This window comes from Ylistrum balloti, unplaced genomic scaffold (genome assembly GCF_031769215.1).
Source record: "Ylistrum balloti isolate Yb309-2 unplaced genomic scaffold, AGI_CSIRO_Ybal_v1 Utg371592, whole genome shotgun sequence".
NCBI lineage: Eukaryota > Metazoa > Mollusca > Bivalvia > Pectinida > Pectinidae > Ylistrum > Ylistrum balloti.
The window spans coordinates 50451-67403 of NW_026782818.1; the positions used below are offsets into that span (position 1 = coordinate 50451).

At 33.6% G+C, this 16953-nt stretch overlaps 1 protein-coding gene across 1 annotated transcript; it reads left to right on the plus strand.

The window, feature by feature from the left end:
• The first annotated feature begins 261 nt into the window (after positions 1-261).
• LOC132563119 (asparagine--tRNA ligase, cytoplasmic-like) lies at positions 262-14543 on the plus strand. The gene is made up of 18 exons (XM_060227878.1): positions 262-396; positions 611-693; positions 2288-2353; positions 3518-3610; positions 3948-4037; positions 4480-4558; positions 6644-6714; positions 7004-7090; positions 7519-7605; positions 8353-8409; positions 8612-8689; positions 8944-9021; positions 9572-9693; positions 10224-10359; positions 11131-11244; positions 12074-12205; positions 12467-12598; positions 13307-14543. Exons 1-18 carry the CDS (start codon positions 351-353, stop codon positions 13436-13438), a joined length of 1683 nt encoding a protein of 560 aa, XP_060083861.1. The 5' UTR covers positions 262-350; the 3' UTR covers positions 13439-14543.
• Positions 14544-16953: the final 2410 nt, after the last annotated feature.

Below are 16953 nucleotides of genomic sequence, written 5' to 3' on the forward strand. Positions count from 1 at the left end.
TGAAAGAAACGCGACTTTTTCTTCTATGCAAAAGCTCTCCGCATGCAGGGGCCGTAATTAGGTCAAATAATGTCGCTAGAGTAAACGAAGACAAAATCATCTCAAAAGTAATAGAATGCCAAATAATTATACATGAAATACCAAACAATTATGCTTGACGAAAAGCTATTTTCATATTATTTAATGCACCAGCAAATACGAAACTATGATTTTACGACATACGCATAGACCGGCATTTTCCGGGAATCGCATTTGCATGAGGCCGAACCATATGATGATGCAATATTGTGAATTATAGTCTTTATAAAAGCACGTCAGAAGGACATATCGAGTGTAATAGTGCAGTTCGTATGATGGCAGAAGAGGCGACGGCAAAAATGGAAAGTGTGAGCTTAGGTAAGTGGGATACTAGTCCTAATGTCTAGCTAACACCCCAAGTGACACGTGCAACAGCTGTAACGGTAATAGCCCCAGCTCATACTACGGTCATTTTTAGGTATGAAGATATGATTATACCTACTGTTTTCAATTTGTGTAAATTATTTTTTTCTGAACATTTATTTAAACACACACAACGTATCTATACCATGCCCATATTTTCTGATTTCAGGCGAGTTATACACGTCTGAAAAGCGTGGATCAGATGAGAGTGGTGATGGTACAGAGCAAAATCCTTTCAAGAGTGTTATACAGGTAGGTCTTCTGCGTGATACTGTTCTGATAAGTCTAGTGTTTGAAAGCGTATTTTGGAGCCATTTCACATTAATTTGTCTTCGTTTTGAGTATATTAATTAAGTTATGTCAAGTCAGTGATAGAATATTTTCATTTTTCAAATAAGAAAAGAAGTTTAACGATATTCATAAAGATAGCTAGTTTTCTACTTTCATTCCATGCCTCGATTACATGTCAGCATGACGTGTGCCTAAATAAAACACAGAATGATGGGGGGTGCCAGGTTTGATTTTAGCTGCCAGTTCATCAATGGAGATTACTGACATAATATAATTTTCCATAAAACTATAAAGTTTCTTATTAATTTAAGTCTCTTAAATGTTAATTTTGGCAATACTTTTTCTTGTGAAAAAACATGACAGGCATAAGTATAATTGTGATGTGACCTATATTGTTAAGTGGTATCTGATAGGATTGATATCATGATGCAACTTCAAGAAATTCAGTTATAACAGTCTGAAAGACAAATTGACTGACAGTGTTTCAGGTATACATTTATCATTGCTATATCATAGAAAAAAAATCACTAGTTTGTAGTTGGGATCCAAATACATATAAATAGAAAGGACTGATTCATCAGGAAACTAAAATTGTTGGTCCATACAGGATCACTGTTGTGTAACAACTCCAAAGATGTGTCTTTTTTCTGCTTGATTTTAGAGCCCCATTAACTCCAAATGGCACTTTCTCTAATGCAATGGTGCATTATTCATTCAAAGTGTATGAGTCAGCAAAATAGAGTGAAAAGGAGAGAGAAAATACACTTTCAGTTATTAAAATATAGTGTTGTGTTTTGTTTCTGTTCCCATTTTGAAATTTTGTCACACTTGTTTTTTCTCAAATTTAAAGCTACAGACAAGATAATAACATTTCTTAGATGAAGAGTAGTGTAAAATATTCTGATACTCTCTGTCACCTTCTAAATATTAGTCATGTGTTGAGGGCCAGATCAAGTCAAAAAGTCAACAGAATATAGAATAATTCAAACTATTTGAAAAGTGTTAGTATCTATCCAGAAGAATCTTATATAACAATGAATCCCACAGGGTATAACTTGGATTACTTAAAACTAATAATATCAAATTATCTAATAAATTAAAAACAAGAACTATATATACTGAAATGAAAGAGGCTCATTTGTGCTTACAATGTATGCAACCCAGGGAAGCAGTTTCCTTCTTGAAAATAATCAGCCATCATTGACAGTTTCATTCATGATAGAGGCAATTTGGCGGTGGAGGGGGGTAATAATGCAATTAATTACAAAAATCAAATTTGATATTTAAAAAAATAATGAATTGATATGATATGATTTTACATTAAAACTGAACTGTGAAAATAACTGGTTTTAGATCTAAATAGGTCCCAGATGGTCAATTTTACGAAACATATCTAAACAGATATGGTATTTGCTATTGTATGTGAACATTATCTTAACATGTACATATATTACATAACATCTTCCTCTGAACAAAATACTATCCCTGTAACATTTTTTATGACTTCAGATAATATTGTTTGTAGATGTTCAAAATTTGTGTTTAATGTCAACAGGCAATGCGACATGCAGGGAAGGAACCTTTTCCGACTATTTTAGTTGATGCTAAAGAGGAAGGAAAGGTAAGTCTTAGACTAGAATATAGTTACAATATAAGCTGATTTATCTATGTATAATGTCATGTGAGAATTCTTTTCATCAGAGATTTGTGATATTGGAAGATTTATGATGTGAAAAAGTAACACAGAAAATGTTTTGTTCTCATTTGTAAATTTATAAATGACATCTAGCAAGGTAGCGACACAATGGGTGATTCTTTTGTCACAAGTTTCTAGACTGGGAATGTGCTGCCAGTCAGAGTTCTTTGAGGTGTTACAAATTATTCACAACTTTTTTATATTAGATGCTGATAACATATCTATGCTAAATAAGGTTGTTATGAAATAAATTTGTATCAACTTGTTTCATCATATGAGATCATTGGTGAAAAAACAAAACACGTTTTCAAAAGGATCAAATGAAAAACAGGTACTATGAATAGATAAACACATGTACACAAAGGCACAATTTCATCTCAAAGTTGATGTAAAACATAGAAACTTGTGCTGGGGTGATACCAAAACAGAATGAAATGTACTGAATATACCAAGAGCTTGGATTACTCCCATTAAAAAACAGATTGAACTGTAGCTGAGAACACATCAAAAACAAAATAGATCAATTGTCCCATCAATCCCTTTTTACAGCACAAACTGGGAACACATAAAATCTATCAATTCAGCTATGAACCCATTAAAAAATGAAACTGAGATGATGTCTAAAATATTAATTAAGATTTCATTTGTACAATGGAGTCACAATTCTCGAACATCTGAAGGAGAAAAAAAAAGAATTTACACATTGTTCATGTCTTAACCCGTGATGTTTTGTTATAGAAAGCCACAATGATTGAAGACATATTGATGAAAAACAGAAATCTTGGTGAAATAGTAATAAATGTGCATAGAAAATCATGTTAAGTTTAATACACTTGGGTAGTACATCAATTGTTACATAACAAGTCAATGTAGGAAAGCTGGGTTGTTCCCTCTGAGAAAAGGAAAGTTAAGCATGGAAATAACATAAATGTCTTCCTTATACATTGCTACTTGCTACATTCCCATGACCATAGATAATTCCAAAGTACTTCTTTCTTTATCTTAGAATACAACAGCTGGAACACAGTGAATTGTGTAAATATATTTTACTTAGAAATTTTTCTCATCAACTGGTTGTTTCTTTCAAAGACATGGGAACCAGTGGCAAAATCGCAACTGAAGAAGCAGCAAAAGATCTGGCAGAGAGAAAAGAACAAAAGTTCAGAAAAGGACAAGAAGGAAGTAAGTGTAATGTTAATGTATGAATGTATCGTAATTGTTTGGTATGCACATCACAGCTGATTTATTTTTATATTTGTCTGTCATTCAGATGACACATTTGTCAACTTATTCTCCTGACGTGCCAAATTTTTACAGGAGAATATTTTTCATTAAAAATTTTATCATGAAATAGTTGAATAAATTTGTATATTGAGATATGTCTCCAGGACTTGATCAGGATACTTAAGTTTTAAAATATGTTATTTCAGATATTGGGTTTCTCAATGCGGCATTACCATCAATGTTAGGCATCATTGATAAAACCTTTATCACTGATAAATTGTTTTTTGTGTACTAGGCAGAAGATGCAGAAAAAAGAGAGAAAAACTTAGAGGAAGCCAAGAAAATTGTGATAACTCAAGATGCCAGTCTTCCAGATCCTAAAGAGGTCAGAATTATGTTATCTATGTCAATATTTGATTCGTCTTACTGAATAATAATAATGAAAAAAAAAGCACTATTAAAATATGTAGACATATTACATGTTTATGTGAAGGAAAAAGGAAAAATCCTTTGCTGTCAAGTGTCTGGGTGGGAATTAAGCCTGAGTCTCAGGGTTCGATCTAGGGCTCTACCAACTGAGCTAAAGAAGTATATTCGTAGATATAAGCTGGGTGACATTAACAGTAGATGATAGTATTGAAGTTTTCACATGATTCTTTGTGTGCTGAAATTAAGGCTTAGTTCTTGTTTAAATTCTATACAAATTGAAAAAAATGATTGAAGTTGAAAGAAGTTAATGACTTGATAAAAACACTTCAATTTTGCTGAATGAAATTGCTGAAAATGAGAAATGGAAAATTAGCAATAATCAAATGTTTGATTCTCAGATAAAGATTCGAGATTCCGTGGCTAACAGAGATGTTCGTGTGAAGATTTTTGGCTGGATACACAGGATCAGAAGACAAGGTCAGTATATTCAGGCTCCTCATTCAATGTATTTATCCGACAAATGTCTGTGCCTGGTAATTAGCCCATCAATATGTGGTAGAATTTCAGACAAATGCTATTTCAGACTAGGAGTCATGATTTGTATGTTGGTCCCCTAGGCCTATAACAGCAAGGATAAAGAGGTTAAAGGGAAATCTTTGCTCATTATGAAAAGTGGACTTATACATCTACTTCTATGACTTTTGTCCAGGCATATACCAGGTGTATTGCCAAGAGGGTGGATTTGTCTAAAACTGATCATTTTACAGCAAGCCAAATTTTCGTTCAATAAAAAACATGTAGCTTAGTCTACAAGACAGAATGGTTAAGGAAGTTAGTCTGCAAGAAAGAAGGGAGAAGGAAGTTAGTCTGCAAGAAAGAATGGTTAAGGAAGTTAGTCTACAAGAAAGGAGGGTTAAGGAAGTTAGTCTACAAGAAAGGAGGGTTAAGGAAGTTAGTCTGCAAGAAAGGAGGGTTAAGGAAGTTAGTCTACAAGAAAGAATGGTTAAGGAAGTTAGTCTGCAAGAAAGAAGGGTTAAGGAAGTTAGTCTGCAAGAAAGAATGGTTAAGGAAGTTAGTCTACAAGAAAGGAGGGTTAAGGAAGTTAGTCTACAAGAAAGAAGGGATAAGGAAGTTAGTCTGCAAGAAAGAAGGGATAAGGAAGTTAGTTTACAAGAAAGGAGGGTTAAGGAAGTTAGTCTACAAGAAAGAAGGGATAAGGAAGTTAGTCTACAAGAAAGGAGGGTTAAGGAAGTTAGTTTACAAGAAAGGATGGTTAAGGAAGTTAGTCTACAAGAAAGAAGGGATAAGGAAGTTAGTCTACAAGAAAGGATGGTTAAGGAAGTTAGTCTACAAGAAAGGAGGGTTAAGGAAGTTAGTCTACAAGAAAGGAGGGATAAGGAAGTTAGTCTACAAGAAAGAAGGGATAAGGAAGTTAGTCTACAAGAAAGAAGGGATAAGGAAGTTAGTCTACAAGAAAGGAGGGTTAAGGAAGTTAGTTTACAAGAAAGGATGGTTAAGGAAGTTAGTCTACAAGAAAGGAGGGTTAAGGAAGTTAGTCTACAAGAAAGAAGGGTTAAGGAAGTTAGTTTACAAGAAAGAATGTTTAAGGAAGTTAGTCTACAAGAAAGGAGGGTTAAGGAAGTTAGTCTACAAGAAAGGAGGGTTAAGGAAGTTAGTTTACAAGAAAGGAGGGTTAAGGAAGTTAGTCTACAAGAAAGGAGGGTTAAGGAAGTTAGTTTACAAGAAAGAAGGGTTAAGGAAGTTAGTCTACAAGAAAGAAGGGATAAGGAAGTTAGTCTACAAGAAAGGAGGGTTAAGGAAGTTAGTTTACAAGAAAGGAGGGTTAAGGAAGTTAGTCTGCAAGAAAGAAGGGATAAGGAAGTTAGTCTGCAAGAAAGAAGGGATAAGGAAGTTAGTCTACAAGAAAGGAGGGTTAAGGAAGTTAGTTTACAAGAAAGAATGGTTAAGGAAGTTAGTCTACAAGGAAGAATGGTTAAGGAAGTTAGTCTACAAGAAAGGATGGTTAAGGAAGTTAGTCTACAAGAAAGAAGGGATAAGGAAGTTAGTTTACAAGAAAGAATGGAGAAGGAAGTTAGTCAACTAGAAAGAATGGAGAAGGAAGTTAGTCAACTAGAAAGAATGGAGAAGGAAGTTAGTCAACTAGAAAGGAGGGTTAAGGAAGGTGGCAAATCAGATTTCCATATTTTGAAAAGGGAAATTTTCTTTTCTTTAGCGTTGTGTTATTCAGTGTCTGAAGTTTCCAGCTGAGCTAATCATAATAAAGCAAAACTCAAGACTAGCAGTATAAGTAGTTAGATATACTTTGTTAATGAAGGTGAAATTCTAGAGTAGAATAAGATCAGTGTTAAAGAAAACAAGATTGATCTTTAATGATTTTTTCTCAGAATTTTGCAAAATATTTACAAGTGCTAGGTGAAGGAGTTTTATACAGAATATACAATATCTAAAATTGGTGGTTGCTAAATAGATTCAAAAACATGAATTTGTCACATTTGGTTATTTATAACAACAAGTAGTAAAAAAAATGTTTATTTTTTATAGGCAAAAATATGATATTCGTCGTTCTGAGAGATGGCACAGGATTTTTACAGTGTATTTTGTCTGATAAATTGGTAAGCCTTATTTCTGGACATTTCATTGCAGATTTTCATTTAAAAAATTTTTGAAGACAACTAAATGAACCTCTTTTTTCATTTAAATAATATTTATTGATGATATTGGTAACAGTTGACATTGATAAGTCATTATCCAGGGTATGATGTGGTAAAATCTAGTTTCATACAAAAATTATTTAGACATCCAATCAGCACTTTATAAAATCCAATGTTATGCCCTATGCTACTCTGTGTGACTCTTTCACTTTATCCTTTGGTTGTAAATGTGAATATTTTAACCACACAGTGTCATACATATGATGCCCTGCTGCTATCCACTGAGTCTGCTGTTTGTATCTACGGTATAATCACTGTTGTTCCAGAAGGGAAAACTGTAAGTTAATTTGTATCCTCAAGGTTGTTACAGAACAGTATTTATAAGGCACAACCATCGGATCAAAACATAAAATCTATTTAAAAAAATTTGAAGATACTGATTTTTCGAAAAATGTAACATAGAATTGCACCTGCATGTTATTTCATTCAATTTGCAAAAAAGCTTGGAAATATTTGAAAAGTTGTTTCAATTATCAGTGTTCTGAGATTTGATACAGGTGACTGGTTTTACAAATAGCCAGCTAACTAAACATTTTCTATAAAATTCGAAAGTTCAGAGTTAATGAATAACAGGCTGCATTTGCTAGCAACCACTTATAACAAGAACACTACTTGTGACTTGCTTTTATTTTCAGAAAGTTTTGTTGAAAATTAATTTGTTGTTTGGATAGTATATAGGTATCTATAGGTAGTATATTGTTGTAGGCCCCTGATGGACATGAACTGAATGCTGATTTCTGGGAACTAGTAGGGGCATCACCTCCAGGAGGAGCTGAAAATGTCCTCAACGAGGTATGATATAAGACAGGAAATCTATATTTTGATATTGCTGATGTTTTTTTATCATTGGTATTACAAAGAAATTTGAGCTCTAAAAGATATATTGCCTGTCAATTTAAATTTTACTGATTATAAATTGTCAATTACTTCTTGGTAAGTTACATCCACTTACATGAGAGTAAATAATGGTGATATGTATGTACATGTATAGTGAGGAACTTATCTTGAGCCTTGAGAATTCATACTGGATGTTGTACTGTTATTTATTAGGTAAAAAGCCTGTGAATGTAAATCCAACCATATCATTTATTGTCTTGCAGTAAGCAACTCACTACCCCCATCAATCCCACACCCATTTATTTCTACTATACAGAATTGTAAACCAATGCAGAGTCATTCATTGTCTAGCAATAAGCAACCATTCTCCTCTTCTACTCCTCAAATTTAAGTTAGAACTGGTTTTTTTGTAAGGTAAATAGTTTAATTTGTTTTTGTCATCCAAAACATTTGAGGTATCACTGTAATCGATTTTGAAATAAAAGATTTTAAGTACTGTCTTAAAACCAAAGCTGAGTTGTTCTTAATTTAGATCAAATTAAAATGACATAAAGTTATCTGTAAGGGATAAAGACTCTGAAGTCACCCACAAGTTCTGTAGCCCCTGAGTACATGTCTTAATGCCTTGCTTATTACAAAGATTATTTGTTATCTGGAGAAAAGATAATCCCACAACTTATAAATGAGATTTGTTACTTGTAGGATGCCAATGTAGATGTTCAGCTTGACAACCGCCATATGATGGTGAGGGGAGAGAACGTAAGTATGCTTGTCTATATGTGTAGGAGACATTTAGGCAGTTGTTATAATAACCCGTAAAACATTTTATCCAGTAGTTCTATTAGATAATGATTTCAGTTTGATATCAGTTGTCATGAAAAGTGACACGAAATACTTCTCATAATGCATCTGTTTAATACATAGTGATTCCAACTCTATTTTAGTTTTTTTTCCATTACAGACATCCAAGGTACTAAAGATGAGATCAGTGGTGATGCAGTGCTTCAGGGATCACTATTTTAACAGGGGATACTTTGAGGTGAGGGAAAAGTTTTCACGTTCACAAAGATTGATTGAGAGCTATTTTTTTTTCTCTTTTATGGAATGAAATGAATACCCCAAAAAGCTGTATAATTTGCCTGTACTTAAATTAATCATGCATAGATGCATAACATAAACTGACTTCTTGTACAGCTGTACCTTTCAAAAAATGGGAACATGAATTGAGTACATTAGTATTCTTAACTGATCCATAAATACTTGACAGTGTATGTTAACTTTTCTGTTTTACAGGTAACTCCGCCCACTCTTGTGCAGACCCAAGTCGAAGGTGGTTCTACTTTGTTTAAATTGGATTATTTTGGAGAAATGGTAATTTTCTCTTGCACTTCTTGAATCAAAACTTCCATTTTGGCTTTATTTGACATTTAATTTAGATTAACCAAGATGAAAATAACTAATTTCATACATATTTTTTTGTATATCTGAATATTTCTTTATAATTTTTATGCCTCGTCATTTCAAAGGAACATACACCTAGGTAATGTTACCCATCTTAGTCAATCCTTTTGCATCCCATTTCTGGTTAATTTCATATCTTTATAGAAACTCTCAAGAGATTTGGTTCATATTTACTCCGTAATATCCTACTATCAAGTTCTGCTTCTGATTTTATTTATTTGGTCATTGGTCAAAGTTTAAGGGTTAAAGGTCACATTTTACAACTTTTGAAACTTCCTCAAACAAGGAAACTTGTATGCATGGGAGTAGTGGAATTCAAGTCTTACAGATATATATTTCAGTTTTACCTCTGATTGATTTAGTTAAATTAATGTTTTGGCCATATCATTCTCAACTTTTGAATCTGTTAATATCATAAAAAAATTTTAATTCATGATTGTGTTGAAACTTCTATTTCTAGGCCTACCTGACTCAGTCTTCACAGCTGTATCTGGAGACAGTGATACCATCCATGGGTGATGTGTTCTGTATCGCACAGTCCTACAGGGCTGAGCAGTCGCGTACAAGGAGGCATCTTGCAGAGTATGTACACTGTCCATATGTATTTACATTACAATACTGCTGATTAATAGACTTTACTGGCACTACTGTGTTTATGACAATAACATGTTGCTCTTGTCATTTATTTTATTCACTCAATCATATAAGATGAGGTTTTTCACTCAAAATAACCAGATTTCTTATTGAAAATGCCCAATCTGTTCTTGGTAATGTAAAACATAAATGATAAATTATTTTCTGCTGATAGATAAAGTAAATACATCTGTAAAATGCCATTTAACAGGGTTTCATTGGGTCTGCCAATAGGTCTAGCTACTCTTATTGCAGACAGAAAACACTTTGATTATTTGAATAAACCTAAGACTACAGCACAGAATTTGACATAAAATAACATTACAATTGGTACAAAGGTTGATTTAAGAGATTTACATTGATGCCATTTAAGTAAGTATTGAGTTGAAAAAGTTGTTTATTGCAGAACAAGTTCATAATCTTCCATTAAATGTAGATTTTATACATTGAAACTCAAATCCTCTTTCGTCCAATTCCAGGTACACACATATAGAGGGTGAATGTCCTTTTATCACTTTCGATGGCCTGTTGGATAGACTTGAAGATCTTGTTTGTGATGTTGTAGATAGAGTTCTAAAATCTCCATATGGAGATATTGTCATGGAACTCCACCCGGTAAGTTCTAATAAAATCAGCATATTATGGTTGGTTAAAGATTTCCCCCCTCTATTGCTCTTCCTGTCACTGAGCATTGTGTTACTGTCGAATATCAGTGATTTAGTGATGGGAGGGAACCATATTTACTGAAGTCTAGCCTTTAATACCTAGTAGTAACAAGAGGAAGTTCAAAGTCCTAATGGTGCCTCTTTGGGGATAAATTTCATTTTTCCAACATTCATAACGCCATAACAACATTGAGCTTCTGGACATATATTCCATTCATGATGAATGTGTCCAGAAATTCCATGTTGTCTGATCTAAGGAATGTTGGGGTCACCTGTCCCACCATGTGGGTTTTTCCTGGGTATTCTGGTTTCCTCCTACAGAAAAACCTCTCACACAATTCCATCTGGACCAAAAACAGAGATTATTATAAGATGGAAAAAACTTGTTTTGGTCATACCAAATGTAAAAATATATAATTTCTTTAGAGTCATTAGTAACCTCTGGGAATCATGAAGAGGGTGAGGCTTTATCAGTTTGTGTGAAGAATTCTTAAGTCTCTTATTCTTCAACCCTCTGGATCAGTGTATTATAGAAGAAGAAACTCGTACATAAGTGTATATATGATGAAAATTCACGAGCAATGTAATCATCTTAAACATGAAAACCCCATTTGAGATAAAAAAAGAAAATGAGTGGTTTTTATTGTCATTTCAAACTTGTTAGAAACTCCACATAGACCAAAATACAAATACTTGCATTAATCAGAATTTTTTTCTATAGGAATTCAAACCACCAAAAAGGCCTTTTAAGAGAATGCCTTATGCTGATGCTATAGAGTTTCTTCGTGCCAATGATATCAAGAAAGATGACGGGACATTCTACGAGTTTGGGGAGGTAAGAGGTTTTCTTTAAAAGCATTAATCATTGAAACAATTCGAATTATTCATTTTCAGAAATAAAAAATCCTTACTTGATGGTACTGGCTTTACTCCATTTCTGTAATGTAAAAATTCTTTCTTAATTTGATTTCTATATTTCTTCATTTCAGATATACTTCTTTGATAAAGAATGGAAAGTTAAAATGATTTCAAATATCATACCAGATGAAGTTGTATGGATAATAGGTCTTTGAAATAGTGTGTTCCATTATACCTGATATAAAATAGTGTATTATACATGAAATCTGTTTTTCGTACAAGAGTAAGTCAGAATGTCACATCTGCCACAGTAATAATCCTGGCTGTGATTTCGTCAATACATTGTATTGCATTTCTACCTAATAATTGGATACAAATACAAAACTGTTACTTGGTTTTTAGGTGTACAATGATAATAATATATTATGCAGATGAAGCTCTGACTTGGTTTTGGTCAATTATTTTTATCAAGTGTCAAGGCAGTTTAAGAATTTTCATTAAATTTTTCACAAAAACAATAAACCAAAATTTTAGAGCTGTGCTTAACTCTAATGGGAATTAGAAAAAAACAAGAGACAGTCTTTCATCATATTATAGATTGTGAAGGTAAAATTGCAGTTTTATTTCATAGTAATGAGTACACCTCTTCACAAAGCCATTAATTCATCAAAAAATTTAAGTTTCTCCTTGGATGCCGACAAGAGCATCAGTGTCCCTCCAACATATCTAGTTTTAATTCAGAATTGATAATGATACCTATACTTTGGTTGATAATGGATGAACCTGATAATACTTTTGATTTCCAGGACATTCCAGAGGCTCCCGAGAGGAAGATGACAGATATGATTAATGAGCCCATACTGTTGTGTAAATTCCCAACAAACATCAAGTCTTTCTACATGCAGCCCTGTTCTGATGACCCCAGACTTACTGAATCTGTAAGTATCCTTTTAAGAATCTTGTACTCCCTATATAACTGCTCTTGATGATTATTATAGTGAAATATAAGTTTGTACAGTATGTCTAGTAGCAAAATATTTATGCACGTATCTCCTATTTGTTGATCAAGGCTTTTTCTGATTGGTCAGTTTACTCTGACATATTTACAAAGGAGTTCGCTGTTTGTTACAACTTGTATTTATTTGGTAAAGACATATGTAAATGACACAGTATAGATAGAGGATTAATTTGTTTTTCAGGTGGATGTGTTGATGCCGAATGTTGGGGAAATTGTTGGCGGGTCTATGAGGATGTGGAAACATGAACAGCTGATGGAGGGATTCAAGAGAGAGGGCATTGATCCCTCCAACTATTACTGGTACACTGATCAGGTAAAGTGTCCTATATCTACCCAAATTATACAGTTCCCTCTTTCTCTGTATTTAAAGGATCCCAGGTTTCATTTCATGAGAGATTTCCTGTAACAAGCTAATCTTAGAAGTGTTTTGGTTTTGCAAGCTTTGTCGACTTAAACTTCCACATGAGTTTCAAAAATTTCATATGAAAATGAAAACAAACTGAAGATAGTTTTATCACATAACTTAAAAAAAGATACAATTTGACAGGTTTTAAAGTAAAAATGTGGAGGAAAAAACGGAGGCAGTCATTTTGAATTCCTGACATAACCAATTGATTAATGACTGGTGCAGCCAATGAAAAAATGCTCTGGAGTATATAGTACATGGACGAATTCACTGCGTTGATAAATGGCAGATTTGATTTCAAATGTATAGGAATACAAAATAGGAAGTATGGGTTCCATATGATTAAAAAATACATGTACCTGTAGAATTAATCCAAATGTAACTTGTTCCAACGCTACACAACTATCATCTTTGTGACATTAGACAGGCTTCCCTATGTAATCTTATTGAAAAAAGTTAGATTTCCAGGTTATTGATGTAACGGGCATCAGTTGGAGCAAAATGCCAGGTATTTTGTCTGAAGAAATAAAAGGGTTTTGATGGTTACCCAGACTCCTTTAAGCTCAGAGTGAATTTAGAATTTTGTGAAATAATTTTGTGTGTTTTTTTTTTCAGAGAAAGTTTGGGACATGTCCTCATGGAGGGTATGGTCTTGGCCTAGAAAGATTCCTATGTTGGCTTCTCAACCGTCACCACATCCGCGAGGTTGTTCTTTACCCTAGATTTGTGGAGAGGTGTAAACCGTGAAGAAACACCAATTAAACCGAATTATTTAACATTATAAAGTGCACAGTATAATTCAGCAGACCACGTCGGTGGCGGACATATATATCAATGTGGTTTTTCTCTCTTGCTTTTTATACAGTTGGATGCTTCAGGTGGAAATTTTCATAAAGTGAAGGAAATTTTGAATGATTTTAACCTTTTTTTATTGACAGAAATAAATCCTAAGAGATTGTTTGCTTCAGAATATTCTTTTAACTCTTCAACGTTTGATGTTCAGAAAAATAATTGTCATCTTCAAACATCGATATAAAAGCTAAAGTGACATGTTGTTCTGAAGACAGAAAAAAATGAAGTGAAGGCAGAGTTCTTATTTAGTTTTTGGACCAAGCTGAAAGGCACCTTTATTAGTAACAAGATTTCTGTGCATGGATTCTGTTTTGCCTACCTCATCTTCTGTCAAGTCAGTTACATCCAACTCTGCTACAAGCCGTTTGTTCCTATCAGACTGTTGCTGTGTATGTATCTACTTCACTCTTCTTTACCATCCAAACATTACTGTAGGGCATATAAGAAAAAAATTTAAAAGTTTATAATTTATATAATGATAACATACAAAAGTGTGTTGGGGAATTATTTCAATAAGGAATGAGGAAAATTTTTTACATGTCACTAGCAGCGTGAAAAATGTTGTGATAAGTCTTCACAAGATCTTGTGTCAAAACTATAACATATTATCTGACTAGTGACAAATTGTGATACATGAACAAAGTTTGTATTTGTATTACAATGGTTGTTGACAAAGAATATAACAAAAATGGTATAGAACTCTGAAATAATTTTGTAAACTTTTTGAAATACATTGTTTTCTTTACATTATAAATCAGTTTATATATAAATGTTTAATGATGACTTAGTGCTTCTTGTGTGAATTTGTAGACAAGTCTCATTTTACCGTTGTGTTCACCTAATTACACATAAAGTTTTTAATAATTATTGTGGCAAGATGATCCAAGGCCAATACAGAATTTGAACAGACTAGAATTGTTAAGATTACTTGTGTTGAAAGAAGATTGGTTAAATACAAATAATATGACTGCTTCAAAATAAAATGAATTCATAGAGAAAAGCTGGTGTTTCTTTTTTGTTTAATATGATTTTAATATCAAAAGTTCAAAACTTGTCATATACTGCTAATGTTGATGTGTTTGACACTGATAAGAACTGGGGATTTATCTGCCTTGGTTGGAACTCTTGACTGAGGACGTGATGTGACAGTTGATGCCAAAACTCGCTCTAAGGAGACATTAACGTAACAAGAGGCCCATGAACCTAAACCTAATAAATCTCAACTATACTTTTATCTGCAAAGAGCCATAGCTCTATATGTAACAAAACAGTCCCATATTGTTGAACTCATCTGAGATCTTATTGATATAAGGCTGCATACCAAGTGTCGTCAAAATCTATACATATACTCAGGTTATCCTGTTCACAAGGCCCAGGGGGCAATAACCATCAAAGGGCCATAACTTTGAAATTATGATTGAATTGGTCCCTTTGTCATTTGAGATCTTATCAATGTAAGGCTTATTACCAAGTTTCATTTAATTCAGTTCATATTTACTCAAGTTGTCATGTTTGCAAGGAAATGCTAATGCATGAGAATGGACAAACAATAGTGACTATGGGTATTTCCAAATTACAGCTCAGTAATTTAACCTCTTTGGTAGGGTAAAACCAGTGGGTTAATTCTTATTCATGACAGTCTCTCTTTTGATGCCAATAAGTGTTCATATGGTTGTTGGGTTGGGATTGCAAATGTTTCAAAAATATGGCCCAGATATTTAGTCCCAAGGGGTGTGCCATACTCCAGGGTAAATTCTTGCATCATAAATGTGATTATCTCTTGATGACAAGCAATTCTGTACATGGTTATGGGTGGGGATCTCAAAAGTTTCATAGATATAAGCCAGAAATTATAGAGGGGTGGAGCAACACCCAAGACCAGTTTTGACATCATGATTGAGTTTATCTCTTGATGCCCATCATTGCTATATATGGTTATGTGATGAACATATCAACTGCTCCAAAGATGTAACAAGGAAACTAACTCCCTGGGAATGGGGCCAGATCCCAGAACCAATTCTTTCATCACAATTGAGTTTACTTGTTTATGTTCAGCAATGCAATGTATGGTTATGGAGTAGGGATCTCAACTGTTTAAAAATATTACCTACTTCCTATATTGAGCCTCTCCCCACTTGCCCTAGGGGAACGAGACACTCAGTTCAAACAAATTTGTTTTTCCTTCACCCAAAGATGCCTCAAGTTAGATTTGGGCAAAATCCAATATTCCTACAGAAGTAGGATTTTTAGAATTTGCAAAATTTCACCTTTTGGGCCCTGCCCCTCAGGCCAGGACACACCATTTATACAAATATTTCTTCTTCCCCAAGGTTGCTTCAGACTAAATTTGGTCAAAATCCTCTTAATCGTTCATGACTAGTATTGTTTTTTAGGAAAAGTTGAGGAATGGATGCCAAGCCATGGCATAAACTAACCGGTCTTTGGACAGGTGAGTTTGTCTTTGGACCAGATGAGCTTATAACACTATTTGAGTAAGGTAATGAAAAGCCAACACTCTTATGTATTCAGCATTGGATATTTGGTGTCTAGCCTCTCTGGATTAAAGGTAGGCAAGGAATGATAGGAAATGTTAATTGGATTTGTAGGGATCAATCACAACAGGCATATAGGACAGGGTATTGATTTTGTGAAAGATTCACCCAGCATTTAAAGGAAAATAGGCCATAAACTTCCATTGTCAAAATCCAAGATGCCTTTCAACAATTTAGTTTACAGATCAGTTTGAAAGTTTGGAGAGAACCACCTGGATCCAACCCACAAAATTTGAAAGATTCATCATGTACATCTCAACAATTAGCCATATTAAATGCTCATTGTCAAAATTCATAGTGACTACCATTTTATTTTCCTGATCAGTCTCCGAAAGTGAAAGGGCACCACTTGGGACCAAGGGAAACACATGTGAAATTGGAGAAATAGTCATCCAATACTTTTTCCAGAAACAGTGATTAACATTCATTGTAAAATTCAAAGATGGCCTCTTGTCAGCTATTTTGTTCTTCTGATCCATCTCAAAATTCAAAGGGCACCACTAGGGAGCAACTGTAATGTTCATATAATAAAGACTCATGTTGCATGACCCTCAAGGCATGAATTCAGAGTGTTTTACCTCACTTACCTGTGATTCACCTGTGTTTTTTTATAATAGTTGCTGACATGAGGTGATATTAAATTATGTGACATTATCAATTGTTGGACTACATAGAATATATAGGCAAAAAAATTGGTGTTTAAAGAAAATGTGATATTTACTGGGAAGTGACATTGAGTGATTTCCACTTAACAATAATTTACTTGAATAATCAACCATCTATTATATTGTTGTGCTAAAAATAAAATAAAAACTGAATTGATTTTACTGACATTTATTTCAGTAACGCATTATTTAA

Bases quoted from the DNA above. Each gene is read 5' to 3' on its own strand.
- LOC132563119 (XM_060227878.1), top strand. From the start codon at position 351: ATGATGGCAGAAGAGGCGACGGCAAAAATGGAAAGTGTGAGCTTAG. The intron at 4,038-4,479 runs GTCAGAATTATG...TTTGATTCTCAG, and splicing joins GTCTTCCAGATCCTAAAGAG to ATAAAGATTCGAGATTCCGT. The intron at 10,360-11,130 runs GTAAGTTCTAAT...TTTTTTCTATAG, and splicing joins TTGTCATGGAACTCCACCCG to GAATTCAAACCACCAAAAAG.